The sequence below is a fragment of the Rhinatrema bivittatum genome, chromosome 5 (genome assembly GCF_901001135.1).
Source record: "Rhinatrema bivittatum chromosome 5, aRhiBiv1.1, whole genome shotgun sequence".
Classification (NCBI taxonomy): Eukaryota; Metazoa; Chordata; class Amphibia; order Gymnophiona; family Rhinatrematidae; genus Rhinatrema; species Rhinatrema bivittatum.
The window spans coordinates 2,421,815-2,444,436 of NC_042619.1; the positions used below are offsets into that span (position 1 = coordinate 2,421,815).

General features: G+C 46.0%; 1 protein-coding gene across 1 annotated transcript in view; it reads left to right on the forward strand.

Annotated features, from left to right (window-relative positions):
• The window catches only part of DNHD1 (dynein heavy chain domain 1), a 792,986-nt gene that overhangs the window by 642,133 nt on the left and 128,231 nt on the right, over positions 1-22,622 (forward strand). The window contains exon 33 of the mRNA XM_029601740.1: positions 6,311-6,767. Coding sequence (XP_029457600.1) covers positions 6,311-6,767 — 457 coding nt within the window. The remainder of the gene's footprint in view (positions 1-6,310; positions 6,768-22,622) is intronic.

A 22,622-nucleotide genomic window follows, 5' to 3' on the forward strand; every position in this document is an offset into this window, starting at 1 on the left:
AACTAAAAAGCAGTCACCTCCAGAGGACCTGTCTTTTTCCTCCTTTATTCAGGAAATGTCAGAGTCCATCCCATTTCAACTCCAAGCCGAAAAAGATGAACGACAACAGACGTTGGAAATACTACAATTTGTAGATCCTCCAAAACATAATTTGGCAATCCCTGTGCATGAAGTACTACTACAACTTCAGCAAAGAATATGGGAGCACCCTTGCACAACCCCTGGAGTAAACAGAAGAGTACACTCTACGTATCTGGTCCAAGCAGCCCCAGGTTTTGAAAAACCTCAACTCCCTCACAGCTCCCTAGTTGTAGAATCTGCTCAAAAGAAATCACGCAGATCCAGAACACATGCTTCAATCTCTCCTGGGAAGGATAGCCAATTTTTAGACCTCATGGGAAGAAAATTTTACCAGGGAGCCATGCTGAACTCAAAGATTGCTGCATATCAGCTCTATATGACGCAGCACCAGAGAAATCTCTGGAAACAAATAGAAGAATTTCTCCCATCCCTGCCTCAGCAACAACAAGAGGCAGCACAACAAATTGTACAGAAAGGCCTAGATGCTGGAAAGCACGAGGTAAGGGCAGCTTATGATGCTTTCGAAACCTCATCAAGAACTGCGGCATCTGGCATCAGCGCACGAAGATGGGCCTGGCTAAAGGCTTCAGATTTACGTCCTGAAGTCCAGGACAAACTAGTGGACTTACCATGCCAAGGGGATAATCTGTTTGGCACAAAGGTGCAAGACGCTGTGGCACAGCTTCGAGAACATTCAGAAACCTTGAAGCAACTCTCCACTTTGTCACATGACACTACATCTCATCCAACCCGCAGGCCACCCCGTAGGGACACTAAGCGTCCATTCTACCGACCAAGGAGGTATTATCCTCAAGCCTCTCGATCACGACCTCCAAGGACTCAACAACGTCCACAACAAAGACAGCAGCGGTCTACAAGGTCACAGCCTCCGCCTCAAACAGCTTCCACCTTGGGGTTTTGAAAATCATCCCAGAGTGCAGAGCCAACTACCCAATCCTTATCCCGAATTGCCAGTTGGAGGGAGAATTTCCCACTTTTACAGAGAATGGACAAACATTACAACAGACCAATGGGTCCTGTCCATTGTTCACCAAGGCTACCGCCTAGACTTCACATCCCTCCCTCGGGAGTTTCCACCACAAAACTCCCATCTACAACATATTCCTCAATTACAAATAGAATTATCTGCTCTTCTGAAATCAAGAGTGGTGGAACACGTGCCACCCACTCAGAAGGGAAGAGGATTCTATTCCCGGTATTTCCTCATTCCAAAGAAAACCGGAGGCTTACGACCCATTCTAGATCTCAGAAATCTCAACAAATTTCTAAGAAAAGAAAAATTCAGAATGGTGTCCCTAGGCACCATGAACATAAGAACATAAGAAAATGCCATACTGGGTCAGACCAAGGGTCCATCAAGCCCAGCATCCTGTTTCCAACAGTGGCCAATCCAGGCGATAAGAACCTGGCAAGTACCCAAAAACTAAGTCTATTCCATGTAACCATTGCTAATGGCAATGGCTATGCAATGGCAATGGCTATGCTTCCACTCATACAAAAAGGGGATTGGCTTTGTTCTCTGAATCTTCAAGATGCATACACTCACATTCCAATATTCCCCCCGCATCGAAAATACCTCCGATTTACGGTAGGACATCAACATTTCCAATACAGAGTCTTGCCATTCGGCCTAGCCTCAGCTCCCAGAGTATTCACCAAATGCCTAGCAGTGATAGCAGGACATTTGCACAAACAAGGTGTCCATGTTTTTCCTTATCTCGACGATTGGCTAATAAAAAGTCAGTCTCAACAAGGAACGCTAACTTCTCTACATTTCACAATACAGTTACTTCACAAACTGGGATTTCTCATCAATTATCAAAAATCCCACCTGCACCCTTCTCATCTACTCCAATACATAGGAGCAGAATTAAACACAAACCTTGCACAAGCTTTTCTTCCAGAAGACCGTGCACAAACACTGTCCCAGTTGGCGTACTCCATATCCATGCAACCACAAGTGACAGCTCATCAGTTTCTAATTTTACTAGGCCACATGGCTTCAACAGTTCACGTCACTCCTATGGCACGACTTGCCATGAGACTCACCCAATGGACTCTTCGATCACAGTGGATCCAAGCCATTCAACCACTGCATTATCCAATCCAAGTAACCCACCAACTACGCTCCTCGCTACAATGGTGGACAAGCAAGGACAATTTGCGCAAAGGCCTACCCTTCCAAAAACCGATCCCTCAGATAACATTAACTACAGATGCCTCCACCTTGGGATGGGGAGCTCATGTAAACTCTCTTCAAACTCAAGGAACTTGGACAAAACTCGAATCCACATATCAAATCAATTTTCTGGAACTTCAAGCTATACGTTATGCGCTACATGCGTTCAAAGACTGCCTTTCACACAAGACTGTGCTAATCCAGACAGACAATACTGTAGCCATGTGGTACATCAACAAACAGGGAGGTACGGGCTCGTATCTCCTTTGTCAGGAAGCAGCACAAATTTGGGACTGGGCCTTGAACCACTCCATGTTCCTACAGGCCACTTACCTAGCAGGGATTCAAAATGTACTAGCAGACCGACTCAGTCGCCAGTTCCAACCACACGAATGGTCTCTGAATCCCTCAATAGCGACCAAGATATTCCAACGTTGGGGACAGCCAACAACGGACCTCTTTGCGTCGCATCTGAACCACAAGGTGGACGACTTCTGTTCTCTGCACAAACAGAGGAACCAACCAGCCAAGGACGCCTTTGCTCGCCCTTGGACCTCAGGTCTACTATATGCATATCCTCCAATACCGCTTATCACCAAGACGTTGGTGAAGCTACAACAGGACAAGGGGTCCATGATACTCATAGCCCCATATTGGCCTCGACAAGTATGGTTTCCCACACTGCTAGACCTGTCAGTCAGGGATCCAATACGCCTGGGAGTAGCTCCCAATCTCATCACTCAGGATCAGGGTCGGTTGCGCCATCCCAACCTTCAATCCCTATCCCTGACAGCATGGATGTTGAAAGCTTAATCCTACAATCACTTAATCTTTCAACTAATGTTTCTCAAGTGCTAATAGCTTCACGCAAACCTTCCACACGCAGGAATTACTCTTTCAAATGGAAACGGTTTACTGTCTGGTGCAAGCAAAACAATATTGATCCTTTCACTTGCCCCACAACTTCTCTTCTAGATTATTTGTACTATCTCTCAGTCTCTGGTCTGCAAACATCGTCAATCAGAGGAGCGCAATCTCAGCTTATCATCACAAGATAGGAGATGCACCTATATCCACTCATCCTCTCGTCAGTAGAATCATGAGAGGTCTAACTCACCTTAAACCACCAATTCGGCCTCCTGTCACACAATGGGACCTGAATCTGGTTTTAACAGCATTGATGCGTTCTCCCTTTGAACCCATAGATTCCTGTGAACTGAAATTTCTAACATGGAAAACAATTTTCCTCATAGCCATTACATCAGCTAGAAGAGTTAGTGAGTTACAAGCACTTGTCACGTATGAACCTTATACAAAGTTTCTCCATGACAGAGTGGTTCTCCGTACACACCCAAAATTCCTTCCCAAGGTAGTTACGGAATTCCACTTAAATCAAACAATAGTTCTACCCACATTCTTTCCAAGGCCTCACTCTCACCAAGGCGAAAGAGCTTTACACACTTTGGACTGTAAATGTGCATTGTCTTTCTATTTGAATCGCACTACATCCCTCAGAAAATCCAATCAGCTTTTTGTCTCTTATGACCCAAATAAGCCAGGTAAAGCAGTGGGTAAACATACCCTATCCAATTGGTTAGCAGATTGCATACAGTTTTGCTATGACAAAGCAGGCCTTCCTCTCCAAGGGCGAGTAAAGGCTCATTCAGTAAGAGCAATGTCAACCTCAGTAGCACACTTTCGTTCAGTGCCAATCATTGACATTTGTAAAGCAGCAACATGGAGTTCTATTCACACCTTTGCAGCTCATTACTGTTTAGACAAAGAAGGAAGACAAGATTCCGCCTATGGACAATCAGTCTTAAAGAACTTGTTTCCAGTTTAATCCCAACTCCTTCTACAACCAACCTGCTGTGATCTTTGGCTGCATCATTTTCCTCAAAGATGCATTACTGCTACCTACATGGACAATGACTCAGCCTCTAGCTTGCTAATCACCCATATGTGAGGACTAGCATCCTGCTTGTCCTGGGATAAAGCAAAATTGCTTACCTTGTAATAGGTGTTATCCCAGGACAGCAGGATGTAGTCCTCACGGAACCCACCCGCCACCCCGCGGAGTTGGGACTCAGACTTTATTAATTTAATTTTACTATCGCTTATTGCTACATACAAGACTGAAGTGAGACCCCTGTGGCAGGGAATATCATGGCATGCCGGGCATGCTCAGTAGCCTCAGGCAGCCAGTTAAAAGCTTCTAGAAACTTGCCAGAAGTTTTTCCCGCTTAAGGGCTCCGTGAATGACGTCACCCATATGTGAGGACTACATCCTGCTGTCCTGGGATAACACCTATTACAAGGTAAGCAATTTTGCTTTACTGTAATGGCACCCAACTCTGGGATCGGTTACCAGTTGCATAAACTGGTAAAGAGATTTTTATTCCCAGATTTGGATGATTTAATTGAAAACTAGTTAAGTATGAGAGATGGGGCAGGACTATAGCTTAGGATTTTGATTTGACAGGTTGGGTAAATAAATGACAGTGGCAGGAAGTGGTTGGTATACACTTTGTAAGTTGTGTAATGTGTATGTATAATTTATTTTTCACTTTGTATTTTAGTTTTTATATTACTATGTATGTTCTTTTTGAAAACTGTCTTGGTGGCTTTGACTGATTTTTACAGTATAAATATTTTTAAAATAAATAAAGAGGGACCATAGTTACTCTTCTCCAATCCTGTGCCAAGGTCCTTCCCTGATCTGCCAGAACCTCTCTGAGCTTGCTTAGTATCCTAGGATGTATCTCACCCAGCCCCATGCCTTGGTCCACTTTCTGTTTTGCTAGCTTCATGCAAACACATGTAACCCTGGGCAGGAAAATTCTTTTTCTGTAACCCAAAGGCTCACATCTCAAAGTTTAGACCCTAATTGCTAAGTTCTCACAGAGCAAACACCACTTGAGAATCCAGGAAGCTAAATTTCAAGGTCCTTTGTGTTATTAGCCCATTCCCATCTCTGCTTCCATAGCCTGGAAATTGTGTAGGTTCCAATGAATTGATGATTTCTTTACAGACTCAGAAGTGAAAATAGTTCAATTAGTTATCACAAGCTGGGTTGCAAAACATTTGAGCCCTTGCTTCTCCAACTTTGAGCCACTTCCTTTGGTAATTTGACAATTTACATCATCTTACTTTGAAACCCTACCTATTCTTCAGTCCCCAATCTTCCCTTGGGAATGGGAAGGTATTTTTCCACCAAAAGTTCCAGTTCTCACATTTTTCCCAGAAAATATTCTCCCAGTTTCTCTTGTTTCAGTTACTGCTCAGCTCTTCCCAGGGGAATGGGAAGGAAGAAGTTTATCCCAATCTAACTCCAGACTGATTCCAAACTCCTCATAATCTTCACTCTCTATTACGTGGCGTCTGACGGACCAAGCTTCCTTGTGGCTTTCCCTGCTGACACATCCTCTTCTCCTTTCAAAGGGGAAGGCTCCACTCCTAAAAGCAGCAGAATCTGAGCCCTAGGGTTCAAACAGAATCCAACGGGTGGAAGAAACTTCCTCCTAAAACATGGACCAGAATTACAGGGATAAGGCTCTCTGTCTCCTTTGCTAGTCCCAAACACTCCCTAAGGTGGTGGCAGGGATTTAAAAAGGTTCTGAAGATGCCATTTGCTTCTCCACATGGGGGAGCGACACCTGAACCTTTGCTTGACCGTTCTCTCTGCCTCTCCCCAGCTGCTCTCGAAAGGAAACCAAAGGTTCCTTACACACATTCTTCCATAAATGTTGTGGTATCTACCCCACTCCCATAAGTACCCTTATGAACCAGAAGTGAATACTAAACAGAAGGATTTATTTAGCAATCCTGTTTTTTCCTCGTCTCTCTCCACGCATTGCTTTCAGTCTTACAATACCTGAAAAATGTTTTATCATTTGCTTTACTTCATTTAAAATGTTTTCTTCTACTTGTGAAGAGGCTGCTAGCAAAAAAGTATAATTGGAATTAGACTTAGTCTTTATGAGAAAATTGTGGCCTTTGCCATCCTGACCTCTGCCTTTCTTTGTACAGGTGATGAAGCACCAATCTCTCACGCTGTCTGGAGATTCCCTCCTTTTAGCAGCTGCTGTTTCTTATCTGGGCGCATTCCCAGTGGAGCGTGCAGAAGAACTCCTGGAAAAGTGGAAGAGGATCTGTGATGGCCGAGCTGGATCTCTGGATCCTAATGATGTGGAAAAAGAGCTGGAAAAAACTGGGATTCTTCCTGTTAGTTCCAGAGATCCTACTGGCCCAGCTCCCATCCTTTATCGGGAAGATTTCAACTTACTAGAGCTTCTGAGCACACAGAAAGAGCAAAGTAGTTGGCATGACAGTAATCTGCCCTGCAATTCCTCAGTCCGAGACACTGCTGTACTGCTGCGAGCCTTTACCAATCATTGCCGGCGACGCTGGCCATTGCTGGTAGACCCAGACCAGCAAGGCGAATTATGGCTAAGAGTGCTGCAGAAACATGAAGACCTGGAGAAAGGTATGAAAAAAGAGATGATGACAATTAACAATACGGGAGAAGTGGTTGAAGGCGAAATGCTTTGTGCTCCTTTCTGAACAGTGTATTAAAGGAAAAAGATAGGACACGCTTGTGCAGGACTGGGATTATTAGACTGTTATATCAGAGACTGTTCAGAAGCCAAACACAACTCTCCATTTACTCCATACGTATCCACATCCTATCTCCCTCACATCTTGTCTTCCTCCGTTATCTTGTTGCTTGAATATTTTAACTGTAGACATACTTGTAAACATTTTAGCGGTAACTTTCAAAGTGACTCGCATGTGTACATGTGCGTGCGTTTGCCGGCGCATGTTATAAAATCAGTGCACAATTTTATATCGATGTGCGCATGGGCGTACAAACGCCATCTTGAGCGTGTAAGTGGGAGGAATTTTAGTAGGTAATGCAACGCATTAGACCTATTTTCCTGTTCCCTCCCAGTTTGCTCCAGTAAAAGAACTTCCTAAACCCCCTAACCTAACTTACCTCCCTTTTACCTATTAACCCCACTCTTAAAACCCCGCTGACTACCCTTTTTTTTTTTTTTTAAATTTACCTACTTAAATGCAGTCCATAGCAGAAGCAAGTTATACAGTTGTGGGATCCCAGTGCATGCTAGTGCACATAACTGACCTCAGGGTACAGGCCCAGCCTGCCCATGCCCATATCCTGCCCCCTTTTCACCAAATATTTTTTATCTGCGTACTGGGAGATATGCACGTGGCCGTGGGCCTTTTAAAATCCACGTGGCCCATGCATATATCTCCCGATTTTGCCGCACGCAAACCTTTTAAAATCTACCTCATATTTCACACACTGACAGATCTCTGCTTTTGTAACTCATTCTGGGCCTTAAGTTTAAGGCGAGAAATCAAATCTAAATAAATAAACATCCTTGCACCTATTATCTCCTCCCTTAATCCTACATTGCTACCTACACATTCACTCATGATTAATGTCCTCTTCCTTCCTAATCCTGCCTCCTCCACACCTTTATCTAACCCCTGCACCACACTAACAATGGAGATATTTTATAATAGGAACAGTGCACTTTACCAAAAGTTGCAGAGCAAACCTCCAGCTCAGCTCTTCTGAGCCATTACACTCAGTTAAATAAGTTACCATCTCTAAACCTACACACCAATGGGTTAGTTTGTTTATATAACATTTTCCATCTGGTTGGCATTATAGTATCTCATATATGTTAATAAGACTGGATTCTTGTAAGTCATATGATTTCTTATAAATTGAGCCCAGAATGCAGAAATGAAACTCAGTGCTGACCTTTACCATGCTAGTTAACCTATAGCACACTTTAGCTTTCAACAGCCTTGACTATTTCTACAAGTCTGATCAATGCAATCTCATTGTACTGTTATCGTTATTTATTTATTTATTTATTTATTTATTTAAAGTCTCTTCTATACCGATAGCCGTTCGCACATCGTATCGGTTTACATAAAAACAAATAACTTTTGGGCAGAGCCCTTACAAGTAACAGACGAATATAATTAACAGGAAGTATGGATAATACTGATAAGCATAACAAAAAATTAATAAATACAACAACTATAATATAATAACAATGTACAGGATCCAGCGTTCATAAAGCATTCTTAGTCAAAATTCGGAGGAGGAGGTAACAGGAATGAAGTGTTGATATGTTACTCGATTGCTGTTAGGGAATTTTTATATGGGGGGGGAGGTGACATGGGGTAGGCTTGCTGGAACAACCAGGTTTTAAGTTTTTTTTTGAATTTGGGAGTGGAGGTCTCCATGCGTATATCATGAGGCAAGGAGTTCCATATGGTGGGGCCAGCAAGGGAAAAAGCTCTGCTTATGGTGGAGGAGAGTTTGATAGATTTGATGGATTGGGTACGTAGGGTTCCTTGTAGGGCTGGGCGGGTATGTCTATTAGAGGTGCGGGGGAGGAGAGGGGGGTTGATCCAGTTGAGGTTTGAATTTAACAGACTTTTATGGATGAGGGAGAGTGCTTTGTACAGTATTCGTGAGTGTATTGGGAGCCAATGTAGTTCGATAAGTGTGGGAGTAATGTGGTCTCTTTTTTTAGAGTTTGACAGTATACGAGCCGCGGCGTTTTGTAATATTTGTAGCGGTTTGGTGTGTGTTGCGGGGATGCCAAGGAGGAGGGCGTTACAGTAGTCTATTTTAGACAGGATAATAGACTGAAGTACTGTACGGAAATCAGAATAGTGTAGCAGCAGTCTGAGTTTTTTTATCGTTTGTAGCTTAAAATAGCAGTCCTTTATGATAGAGTTAATAAATGGTTTAAAAGTGAGATGATTATCAATGAGGACACCCAAGTTGCGAATGTGTGCGGAGAAAGAAGTAGATGCGTATGCGAGTGGGATAGCTGGAAGCTATCTTTCCAGTTTTTCACCACCACCAAACTAGTCTGGCTTCATAGAAAGCCTTCTCAAAGCACCCTTACATTGCCCTCTTTGTCCTATTTAGTATGACAATATATGTTACAAACTCCAATACCACTATCTCCATCCCATGACTTTGGTTGGTCTCATGCAGGCCCAGCCCATGGAGCAGTGGGTTAGGCTGGAACTCTTAACTGTCATAGAGATGGAGGTTCTGGGTTAGTCTTATGTCAGCTGAGATTAATTTGTAACATCTGAAATTCTATTTCTTTGGGAGAGATATAAAAATAGGCTGACAGTCTTTTTACTTAAATGGAGATCAGAAAGTTCAGTAGCAACAGGAAGTAGAGTTGATACCATTGCAGAAATTATTAAATTGGTAGTGGACTTATGGTAGGGATTTATCACACATTGGTAGTTAAGGCATAAGACAATAAAGAAAATGTATTTATTTATTTATTTAAACATTTTTCTATACCGTCGTTCAGTTGTATTCCATCACAACGGTTTACAGTGAGGCACATAAATATATCTTTGGTTACTTGTGTAGATTATTACTGTCACTAGGGAGTGCCATTAAATTTCGGTAACAAAGTTTCATAAAATAATACTATTTGTATAGTGATATAAATCTTGTCCTTTTCTATATTTATCAGTCTTAGATACGTGTATAACTCTACCATAATGTATATTTTGTTTTAAAAGACTCACATAATGCACAATACAGGGTGCTGCGTGCTGATGGTCTGCTGCCAGATTTCATATTCCACTATTCTCCGTTCTCTTTGTAGAAGGCTTGTTTGAAAAGCCAGGTTTTTAAACTCTTTTTGAAAAGTTTGAAATCTCTCTGAAGTCTAGTTTCTAAGGGCATGGTGTAACTGCAATAATAGCAATTGTGCACCTCAGTTTCATTCCTAAACAGTGTTGGATGCCAGTCCTATTTTATTGGCTAAGCTGCAGTTTTTGTTGGCTTTGATTCAAATGGCAAATATAAAAAGGTCCACTGGAGAGTCATGTGATGCTGTGCAAGGGAGTGGATGTAGCCTGCCCTTGCTGGCGCCCCGCTTAACCATCCAACCCCATCTGTGACTATTAAAATACTTTTTCTTGGGCTATACGTGTGACGGAACACTGCTGTATCGGACAGGGAGTAATTGCAAGTGGCGATGTCTACCAGAACATCCAGAAAGGAGAAGGAGAGAGATAAAGAGAGAAAGAGGCCTGCAGACCCGCTGTCCGAGGATGAAGGCGGGATTGCTGATTCGTTGGTGCCAGCGAACTGGGCAGATTTGCGAACTGCGGTCGTGGAGGCTTTGGAGCTGGAATTTAAAAAGCTCTCGCACCAAATCTCTGATTTAACATCTTCCGTTGCCGGCTATGAGGCCCGTTTTACCGAAATGGAGCAGCGAGTATCTGGGGCCGAAGATGGCCTCCAGACCACGAGGGCCGAGTTGGTTAAATTACAGGCGGCAATAGCGCAGTATACTGACCAACTAGAGGACTTGGAGAATCGATCCCATCTGTCAAATCTCCGTTTTATAGGGCTGCCGGAATCTCTAGAAGAGCGGGAGCTGCCGAAACTTCTGGAGGCCTGGCTGACGCAAGAACTTGGCCTGACAGGGGCGCGAGGCCCTCTGCGAATTGAACGTACTCTCCGGCTGGGCCAACGAAGAGCACAGCAAGATCGTCCACGAGTCACTATAGCGAAAATACTCAATTTCGCACACAAAGAAGCGATTTTGCAAGCGGTAAGGGGTGGAAAATCTCTCTCCTTTGATGGTAAGAAGATTCTCGTATTTCAAGATTTCTCGGCGGCCCTATCTGCCCAGCGGTGCACGCTCTCCCCTCTCTGTGCTCAGCTACACAACCTGGGACAGCGCGCGGTTCTCGTTTATCCAGCCAAAGTACGTGTTTCAACCCCGGATGGACCCCGTTGGTTCTCGGAGGTAGGAGAGCTCCGTGAATATATTGTGACGCTGGAACAGCCTGCCACACACAGCTGAGAGACTCCCTGATTCATGATTGCCGGCGTCGAGAATTCAGTTTCCTCGGTTCTCTTCGGCGGGTTTCATTAGAACGCCGCGATATGGCGGCTCTGCTTGTTTATGCCTCGTGCAGGGCAGTATCCTTTTAGCGGGCTGCTGCGACCTGGGCAGCATTGCAGAAATGGTAGACAGTTTACATTTATATGGATTAGATCCAAGATGTTTGTAACCCCCATCCTTATATGCCATGTGGCTTCCCGGGTTGAATGTTGTGGATTGTTAACGCTGTTGGGAAGAACATTTACAGTTTCTGTTCCTCAGGGTATGTGTTTGTGAATTAAGAAGGCTAAAAACACCTAGAGATGTAAAACAGAGTTGTTGGAACAAGATTGGTAATAACATCACCTCAATTTTTCTTAATTTCACAGCCTAAGTGTCATGCTGCGTACCTGCCAAAATAACCTCCTGATTAAGATGAAGGCCAAATCCCGGGGTGAACGGAGTGAACCATTGAAGTGCTAGTTCCTTTTTTTTCTTTCTTTTTCCCTGATATTTTGCTTCATGCCCTAATTGTCTTTCATTATTATATAGGATTTAAATTAAGGTTCTCCATCTTATTGGATCTGGGATGGGGTTGGATGGAGGAGGGGGAAGTCCTTAGTGTCTTAGGTGACTCATTAGAAAGGGGTAATATGAGTGGGTTATGGGAAGTGGGGATGGGGGATGGGGGAAGGGGGAAGGGTGCGGGAGGGAGCGAGTTTGGGGAGCTGAGTGGATGAGGATGGGATGGGAGGGACGGTTGCGAATCGGGAGCAGGAATGGGGGGGGCAGGGTAGGGGACAGGGGGCGGATGGGATTGGGAAGGGTCTACTTCATTGGTTTGTTTTTGGTCTACGAGCAGTGGGTGATCAGTTGATAGGGGAGTGGTCCTTGCTGGGACGGCCATCTCCCTCTTTAAGATGGCAATGTATTATTCAGTCATTCCTCTATATAGTTACTGATGGCTAGTCGGGGAACCGTCTTGCTGTCCTGGAACGTCTGTGGTATTAACTCTCCCATAAAAAGGGCCAAGATTCTACAGGCCCTGAAACGGAAGTCCGCAGATGTGGCTTTCCTCCAAGAAACACATCTGATGGATGTGGAACATGCCAAATTACGCCAGGGTAGGGTGGAAGCGGTACATTTTGCATCTGCTAGTTCCAAGTCTGCAGGGCTGGCCATTTTAATTCGCAAGAATCTCCCATTTACGGTATTGAATGAAATTAAAGACCCCCAATGGTCGGTACTTGATTCTAGAAGCCGAACTTAACCATACTCCCATGGTGTTTTGTTGTGTGTATGCTCCCAATACTCATCAGTCCCCATATTTTCAGACATTACAGCGAGTGCTACATTGATCAGGCACTGGTGGTGGGGGGTGACTTTAATGCCCTGAGGGATCCGGATTGGGATCGAATATCAATTGCCTCTACCATGGGAATGCATAGTAAGGGCTTTCGTGTTTTAGAAAATACCTTACACCTGATTGATTCCTGGAGAACACCACCCATTTGAGAAAGATTTCACGCATTTATCCAGGGCGCATGCGACCCAATCGCGTATAGATTATTTTCTGGTCAGCGCACATTTCTTTTCCAAGGTCGCTTCGGCTGAGATTGGGGATATTATCCTCTCTGACCATGCTCCTATTCGCTTAGAATTGATGGCAGCGGGTACAGCTCCCTTCACAAAGCAATGGCGCTACCCATACTTTTTGGCAGAGGATGGTCCCTTTCAAGATTTTTTGAGGGAGAGGTGGGTGGATTATGCAAAACTAAATGCCCAACATAGTGAAGATCCTATTTTGTTTTGGCACACGGCGAAGGCAGTATTGCGCGGAGATATAATCTCTTATCTGGCGTACTGGAGGAAATCTTTAGACAAAAGGCTTCTGTCCCTCAGTGCGCAGCTCCAGAAAGCTAAACGAATCTTATTACGGCAGCCATCCCTTCATCATAAAACATCTTTTGTCGCCCTGCAATCAGCAGTAAACTCCCTTTTACATCAAAGGGCAAAGAAGAGTGTTCTCTTTTACCAATTGCAGCTTTACAAATTTGGGAATAAACCGGGGAAAATGCTGGCTAATCTGGTGAAATCGGCCAGGAGGTCACGTTACATTCCAGCTATTAAGTCGGTAGGAGGCCAAGTAGTTAATACTACTCCTGAAATTTTGGCCGCCTTTCATACTTATTACTCATCTCTTTATGAGTCTGAGGGATGGAGTTCTGATGCTTGGGAAGCATTTTTGGAACGTTTTGATCTTCCTTCCATAACTGTAGAACAGCAGCGGAGATTAAACGAGCCCATTAAACCTGCAGAGGTGCATTTGGCGATCGCTAGAGCCAAAAAATTGAAAGCGCCTGGCCCTGATGGTTATGGCTCAGAATTTTATAAATGTCTTGTAGAGCCTCTTACTGAATTTCTACCTTTGGTGTACAATGCCTTAATCGATCAGGGGTCCTTTCCCCCTTCTGGTAACAGGGCTCACGTTACTCTTATCCCGAAACCTGGGAAGGATCCGCTGTCGCCGGCGTCTTATCGCCCCATTTCCTTATTAAATGTTGACCACAAACTTCTAGCCAAAATCTTGGCTGAACGATTGGGAGATGTCTTACCACATTTGGTTAAACCGGGGCAGGTGGGTTTTGTTAAGAAGCGCTATGCCCTCACTAATATCAGATGGGTAGTTGCGGCTATGGCGCTATGTCAGCGCTCTGATACTTCTTACCTTATGGCTAGCTTGGAGCTGAAAAAGCCTTTGACCGGGTAGAGTGGGGCTATCTGTTTCGGCTGCTTCCTTTAATGGAGTTTGATGGGTTTTTCCTTCAAGCTATACAGCTTCTCTACCATGACCCGGTAGCCTTGCTTTTGGTGAATGGGATGTTGTCCGCTCCTTTTCCAGTGCTGCGAGGCACGTGTCAGGGTTGTCCACTTTCCCCCCTTACTTTTTTTACTCACTATGGAACCCTTGCTGTTAGCCATTCAGGAATCATCGCTCATTCGTGGAGTGCAGTTTCACTCTGGAACCCAGAAGGAGATTTTCAAGTATGCTGCTTTTGCGGACGATGTCTTAGTATTCCTCACTGCCCCACAACGCTCACTGCCAGCTCTCTTGGAACTTTTTCAAGACTTTGGGACTTTCTCAGGCCTGCGCATCAATTGGGACAAATCCGAAGCTTTGGCGTTTCCTTCGGCACTTCTGGAGAGATGGACGGGTCCCTTCCCTTTACAGTGGGCCGGAACTTGGGTTAAATATCTTGGGATATATCTGTCCACTGATTTAGCAGCTATCTACTCACTTAATATATCGGGCTTACTTACGCGTACGCGAGATAAATTGACGCAGTGGCGGGAACTTCCTTTATCTTTGGGGAGGGGGTGAATTAATCTGTTTAAATTGATTCTTTTACCCAAGTGGTTGTATGTGTTGCAGAACTTCCCACTCTCTCTCAAGCGCAGCGATCTGAAGGCCCTTGACACTCTTATGTGTATCTTTCTCTGGCGGGGGAGAAAGGCCTGAATCCCATTGTTGTGGCTTAAATTAAAATGGGGTTCTGGGGGGATGGGAGTTCCGGACCTTTTACGCTATAATATTGCGGCCAATCTAAGACTTGTCCGGGATTGGTTGTTGGGAGATTCTAAATTTGTGAGTTACATCGTAGAAAGCACGTTGGTTGCTTCCTTAGATCTTAAATTTGTCCTTATGTGTTCTCGTCAGGCTCTCCCCAGTGTTTTGTTACAGAACCAGTTAATAAACCTGATTAGGGGGGCCTGGCGATTCCTGACTGCGCAACTACATATTCCCACCCAATGTGCGTGTATGCTATCATTAATGGGAAACCCAGATTTTTCTCCTGGTTCCCAATACCGTGGGTTTCGAGAGTGGCAATTAAAAGGTATAGTCCAAGTGGGTCATGTGTTAGATCCCATGGGTGATATACTCACATTTGAGGAGTTCCGTGGTCTGTACGGGCTACCATGTAGTCATTTATTTAGTTATTTGCAAGTTCGCCATTACATACACTCTCTGCCATCCTCCACTAAAATGCCCGGCCACTTTCAAGCCCTCAATAGATTCTTTCATTTTGAAAGCCAACGAGAGATCTCTCTCTCACGGTTTTATCAGGAGTTGCTTCAAGGTCTTGCCACAGATACATTTCACATCTCCATGGAGCGTTGGGGGCGAGATGGTGATTTCACAATACCGGTAGCTGCTTTTACTGCCTGTATGAAGAATTTGACCAAAGTTACTGGCAATGGGGCGGATTTTAAAAGCCCTGCTCGCGTAAATCCGCCCGGATTTACGCGAGCAGGGCCTTGCGCGCCGGTGCGCCTATGTTCCATAGGCCTGCCGGCGCGCGCAGAGCCCCGGGACTCGCGTAAGTCCCGGGGTTTTCGAGGGGGGGGCGTGTCGGGGGCGGGGTCGATCGGCACGGCGTTTTGGGGGCGGGCCCGTGGGCATGGTTTCGGCCCAGGGCGGTCCGAGGGTGTGGCCACGCCCTCCAGAACCGCCCCCAGGTCGCGTCTCGGCGCGCTAGCGGCCCGCTGGCGCGTGGGGATTTACTTCTCCCTCCGGGAGGCGTAAATCCCCCGACAAAGGTAGGGGGGAGTTTAGATAGGGCCGGGGGGTGGGTTAGATAGAGGAAGGGAGGGGAAGGTGAGGGGAGGGCGAAAGCGAGTTCCCTCCGAGGCCGCTCCGATTTCGGAGCGGCCTCGGAGGGAACGGCGGCAGGCTGCGCGGCTCGGCACGCGCCGGCTACACGAAATCGGCAGCCTTGCGTACTTTTGTTTGCGCCTGGTGCGCCAACAAAAGTACGCGAAGGCGCACTTTTTTAAAATCTACCCCAATATGTATTATCGGGAAATGCAGTTCAAATTTCTGCGAAGAGCATATGTCACCCCCCAACTTGCTTTTCAGGCTAAAATTACTCCAACAGCGACATGCCCGCGATGTACCTCTGCCCTAGGGACTATGTCCCATGTATTTTGGACGTGTCCTTGTATTCAAAATTATTGGGGTAAGATTGTGTGCTATTTGCGGCAGCTTTTGAATATTAATCTCCCACTTTCTCCCTATATGCTCTTATTTGTGTTTAAAAGTTTTTTATTGGAATGAGGATCAGAACAGACAAATCCAACATTTACAAGAGTCATAACAAATATCAATTACAGGAAATGTCCCTTAAATATGTAGCAAAAAAAACAGAAACAACCTCAAAAGCCATTTTAGACATTCATGAGTCCAACAGCAACGTCAACCTTTATCGTCAAACTTTCCCCCCCCCCCCCCCCTAACAACTGGTATGACAATATAGGAAACAGATAAAGATACTGGAGCAGCAATAATCGTCAAAAAATAAGAGCACGTGTGGTATTTGCCAAGGTAAATAAGAGTGCGATAAGGATACAATGGACATGAGAAAACACATATTCGTTAGTGGGCCAGTGGGACACAGACCAAAGTAATTAGGCGAGATAGACCCAAGACCAACCAACCCTGCCAGCTAGTGAGTGGGTCTCGACAGTTTATCGGCAAGAGCCACAGATCCCCCATCTCCCCAGACACTGCAGAAAGGGAAGCAAAAGGGGAACAAGCAAGCCCGTTAGTGGTGAGAAGCTAACCATTGTTGATAGGGCTCCCACGTTTTTGTGAATACTGCTATGCGGTTATGATGCACAGCTGTAAGCCTACTCAGCTGATAATAATTATGTAATCTAGCTTGCACCCTAGCTATGGTGGGTGCAGCTCTCTGTTTCCAATGTAAGGCAACCTCTGTACGTGCTGCAATAAAAACCTGTTGTACAATTCGTTGATGGTCTTTGTGTAAGTCTTCAATAGGCAAGGGTAGGAGTGAATGCCAAGGGGTAGCCCTGACCGGTATACGTAAGACATTGGATACCCAAGCAGCTACATCGAGCCAATACTGTGCAATGTATGGGCAACCCCACCAAATATGGTAGTAAGAACCAGATTCTCCGCAGCCCCGCCAACACAGCTCAGAAAAGGACGAATGAAATCGATGCAGGCGAACAGGGGTATAGTGCCAACGATATAGCATCTTATAACAATTTTCCTGAATGCCCGCTGAAATAGAACATTTGTGGGCATTGGTAAAAATATCATCCCATTCCGTGTCGGTGAGAACACGTTGAAAATCGGAGGCCCACGCCCTTTGCTGAGGAAAGGGAGGAAGCTGTCTCCCATTCATTAACCCATATATCTTAGATATCACTCCCCTCAAATGCTGAGCATTCATACAATAAGATTCAAAAAGGGAGCCGGTCAGCTTAAGGGAGCCCATACGTAGCGCACGATGAAGGGAGTAATAAATCTTAGCATACAGAATGAAGGGAATGGGGACATTGTCATAAAGACGCCCCAAATTCTCCCTGGTCAATATGACCCCTTGCACCTGCATCTGTTCTATACGGGTAATGCCACCCCCAATCCATTCATTTACCTCCCGTGTGAGAGCCTTACGTGGAATCAATGAATTGGTGAAAAGGTGTGTCAACAACATATAATCCTCCTTTCCAACCAATCTGGTTTTCCATTGCAACCACACCTGGACCGTAGTACGCAGGGCGATTGGGTAATACAAAAATGGGTCCCAAGAATCTCGCGGCTGCCAGGGCAAAGCCGATAAGGGTATACTGCCCACCATAGCTTGCTCCAAAAAGACCCACTGAGGAATCTCCTGCTGTCTGTGTAAAGCTACTAGAGCCCGTAGCTGTGCAGCACTATAATACCAGCTAAGATTTGGAACACTTAACCCGCCTCTGTTTTTTGGGAGGTATAAGGTAGTACGTGCTACTCTTGGGGGTCGCTTACGCCAAATAAACCCAAAGATAATTCGTTGCCAATGGTTAAGAATGGCAGGCCGGATATAAATCGGGATGGTGGTGAAAAAATAAAGAAATCGGGGTAGAATATTCATTTTTATAATAGCAATTCGCCCCATCCAAGAATGGGTGTGACGACTCCATTGATCCAGGTCCCCTTGCAAGTTCTGAGCAAGCTTGACATAATTCAATTGGTACAGTTGATCAGATCGCGGCCCAATACACACTCCCAAGTATTTTAACGCCCCCTTGGCCCACTTGAAAGGAAACTGACCCTGAAGGCAGCACACATTCTCCTCTGGCAACGTAAGATTGAGAATCTCGGATTTTTCATAGTTTACCTTAAGTCCTGAAACCGCAGAGAAATGAGCAAGCTCCTGCATAATGCCAGAGAGGGAGGTGAAGGAATCGGTGAGAGTGAGCATCACGTCGTCCGCAAATAAAGAGATTTTGAAGTGATGATCACCCGCACGGACACCAGTAACAGAGCTAGCGTGCCGAACCCTATTCGTAAAGGGCTCCAGGAATAAGGCAAAAAGTAAGGGGGAGAGCGGACACCCCTGTCTGGTTCCCCGACCTATGTCAAAAGGTTTCCCGTATGTTCCATTAACTTTTACCCGGGCCTGAGGATGGTCATAAAGCTTCTCAACCCAGGTGATAAAGTTGCCCCCAAAATTCATTCTAGAAAGTGTGCGTAACAAAAAGGGCCAGTGAACAAGATCAAATGCCTTTTCGGCGTCCAGGGAGAGAAGGATGGCAGGGACCTTGGAATGTTGGACATAGTCAATAATGTCAACTATCCTCCTGACATTGTCAGCTGCTAATCTGCCAGGTATGAACCCCACCTGATCCGAGTGGACAAGCTTGGGCAGTACCCCATTAAGCCGAGCAGCCAGTACCCGAGCAAGTAATTTCAAATCAATATTGATTAAGGATATAGGGCGGTAGGACCCGCACTGCGTAGGATCACGGCCCGGCTTGGCTATGACCGATATTCCCGCAGTATTACTATCCTGAGCAATACGTCCCTCATGGCATAAGGAATTAAACATATTGGTAAGGGGTTCAGCCAGGACAGAGGCAAAATTACGGTAGTAGGCACCTGTAAACCCATCGAGTCCCGGTGCCTTGCCAGGCTTCAGGCTCTTTATGGCCTCCAAAACTTCTGATATTTCTATGGGCTTATCCAGGAAGTCCTGTTGTGCTGGGGTGAGAGTAGTCAAGGATACAGTATCCAGATACAAAGAAACCTCTTCGTCCCCAATACCCTGGTCTCCCTCATAGAGCTTAGCATAAAAAGCTGAAAAAGAGTCACGTATCTCCTCAGAGGCCGTAACCAGCGAACCCTGTGGATTGCGAATCTTAGCCACGAGGGTATGGGCTCGTGCTGCCTTGAGCCTCCGAGCCAGATAGCGCCCGGCTTTATTACCACCTTCAAAAAATTGTTGTTTCAACATGAGGAGATGGTGACTAATAGCAGCATCCTCAATGGATCTCAGGGCGTCTTTAGCCCTAAGTAGTTTTGTATAGGTGGAATTAGAACCATCACTTATATGTTGCTGGGTTAAATTAGCAATGTCCAACTTAAGGGACGAACGCTCCTTCTCCCTCTCCCTATTGCAGTGAACAGCCCTAGCAATAAACCACCCTCGTACCACTGCCTTAGAACAATCCCACACTGTGGTAGGACTCGTGGCATCCTGGGTATTATTGCAAAAGTACTCCCTAAGGTGGGCTTCAGTGGAATGCAGGAATTCCTTGTCTTTTAACAGGCTATCATTGAGACGCCATGGTTTGAACCCCCTGTCTCGCTCACCCAAGCGGATCGTAACCCACACAGGGCCATGGTCAGACCACGTTATCGGATCTATGCCAGCCCCTGAGACAGCGTTTTGCAAATGGGAGGAAACAAAAAGGTAGTCAATACGGGAGTACGTTCCATGAGGAGAAGAGAAAAAAGTATAAGATCTGGAGCGTGGAAATCTCTGCCTCCAAATGTCCACTAGACTCCATCTTTCTAGGAAGGAACGCCATTCTTTCCGCACCCCTGGCGGTGCGACAGTACGGGACGTACTGTCCAGCGATGGGTCATAAGCTACATTAAAGTCACCTCCCAATACAAGGTCACCCTCAGCATATGTTAATAGCAATTGATCTATTTCAGAAAGAAATGGGGCTTGAGACGTATTTGGGAAATAGACATTCATTAGGGTAACGACGCATGAGCCCACCCTCAGTTTGAGGAGGAGATATCTGCCTCGAGGATCAATATGTTTGTCCAGAACCTCATGTGCCAGCGAGTTGGAAATAAGAATTCCCACGCCCGCATATCGTGCAGATTTAGTGCTGGCAGCCCAGTAAGACTGGGAGTGGGACGGGAAGACCAGTAACCTTTCATGGTGCTTACGCACATGCGTCTCCTGAACATAAGCAATGACAGCCCCCTGACTCTGCAATTCCCGCTTTAATAAAAGGCGCTTGCGCGGGGTATTGAGGCCCTTTACATTAAGAGTTACAATTTTATACGCCATGAGAAGGCAAAACAGAGGTCTGCCCTTCTAGCCTCTGTCTGTATCCCACCGAACAAAGAAGGCAAAACCACGCACCAGTATAGCAAAAGGAGACTGTAACCAGTAATAATGTCAGTAACATAACAAAGAAACCAGTTGCTTTCCCCATTAATCCGATTGTGTGCCACCCACACGTGGTGGAAGGACACACTACAGCAGGGTGCACTCATCGGATCCTAATCAGTCCCCCACCTCCCTCCCCCCCCCACAAGCCCCATATGAACACAACAATACGCAAATAGAAACCAAACCCAGACATTCAACCAAAAGGCTTCAGAAAGGCAACAATATAATGAAAACATCTAGCAGAGGTATATCAGAGAATCAAAATCTCTCCAAACCGAAAAACCAGAACAGCGCCCCGCCGGGCACAGTAGGACAGTGTCAGCGTGCTGGAGCAGCACATAAAAGGTACTCCTCATCCCTGGTCAGGGGGAGCAGATGATTGTTCCACAGCCTGTCGCCGGAGTCTTCTGCCGCCCTTAGCAGCTCGCTGCCAACGTGGTGCTGCATCCATTTTAGCTGGTGGCGCCACCATCTTTGGTGCTTGAAAGGTAACAGGTAGATGTGCTTGCTGAAAGGCCTCCACCGCCTCCATTACACTTTTGACCCGGTACGTAATGCCCTGCACTTGGAACTGCAGTCCAAAAGGGAAAGTCCATCTATAGCGAATAGAGGAGGATCTGAGGCTAGCTGTTACTTCTCGTAAATCATAGCGCCTCTTGAGGGTTGCTGGGGCTAGATCCTGGTAAATGGATATGGCCTGATTATTCCACCGAACATCTTTTAATGTACGTGCCGCCTCTGAGACCTGAGATCTTTGGGAAAAGCTGTGAAAGCAGAGGACGAGGTCTCTGGGGCGCTGATCTCTCCGAGGCCCCAGGGCCCGGTGCGCTCTCTCTAAGCGAATCTCCGAAGGCTGTGGTGGTGAGTCAGATGAATCCTTATTGGAGAGAGAGAGAATATGAGAGCAGATCTGCTTCGCGATATAAAAAACATCTTCAGGCTCCCCCGATTCAGGGACCCCCCTGATGCGCAGGTTGCTTCTTCTACTGCGATTCTCGAGGTCCTCGATCTTATCGTGGAGGGCCATAATTTCGGTAGTTAGATTTAACTGCTGGGAGTTCAGGGTATTAATGGCCTCACCGTGGCCTTCCACCCGGATATCTATTTCGTCGACCCTGTGGCCCAGCGTTGCAATATCCTCCTTTATGTCAGCAACTGCAGCCAAAAGATCAGCCTTGTCCCGTTTCATATCCGCCCGGAGAGTGATAAACCAGTCCCGGATTTCCTCCCTGGAGAGTGGTACCGGCATTAGAGAGGGGTCTGCCCCAACCTCCGAAGCAGCAGCTATGGGAGTAGCCGCGAAATCGGGCTCCGACTCGAGCGCCGCGTGGCCGCCATCCTCTAGGCCCGAGGTGAGCGCTGCCTTTTCATAAGAAAATTGCCGCAAGTCGGCGGTCTTACGTTTTGCGGCCATCTCCCGGTGTGGCAGCCCCTTAGTCCCTCTGCTGTTAGCGGTTGAAGGAAAAAAAAACCGAAAAAATCAATATGTACTGGGGTTTGGCTGCTTGTGGGGAGCGGAGCACTCAGTTCAGGCGACCGTTTCCATCCGATGCGCAACAGCGCCCCCCTATATGCTCTTATTTGATTGCATTCCCCGACCGCTTGTTCGAGGTTTGGGCCCACGTTTATTTTTGAAGAAAGCAGCAGCTGTGGGGAAGAAGGTTATATTACTTAGCTGGCGGGAGCTGGAGCCCCCTTCTATTTGGACTTGGCAGATCCACCTCCATCGCATGATGCAAATGGACAATTTGGACTTAAAGCCTGTCCGCAACGTCGTCGTCGGTTCCTGCAGATTTGGGACACCTACCTTCAGGCTTTGCCACATCGTTCCAGAAACTTGGTGCTTAATGATTGACTGTAGCTTGTGCTGACTGACTTGCCTGCTCGTGGATGTTCGGCGAGAGTGACTGGACGATATATATTGAAGTGGCCTTTGGG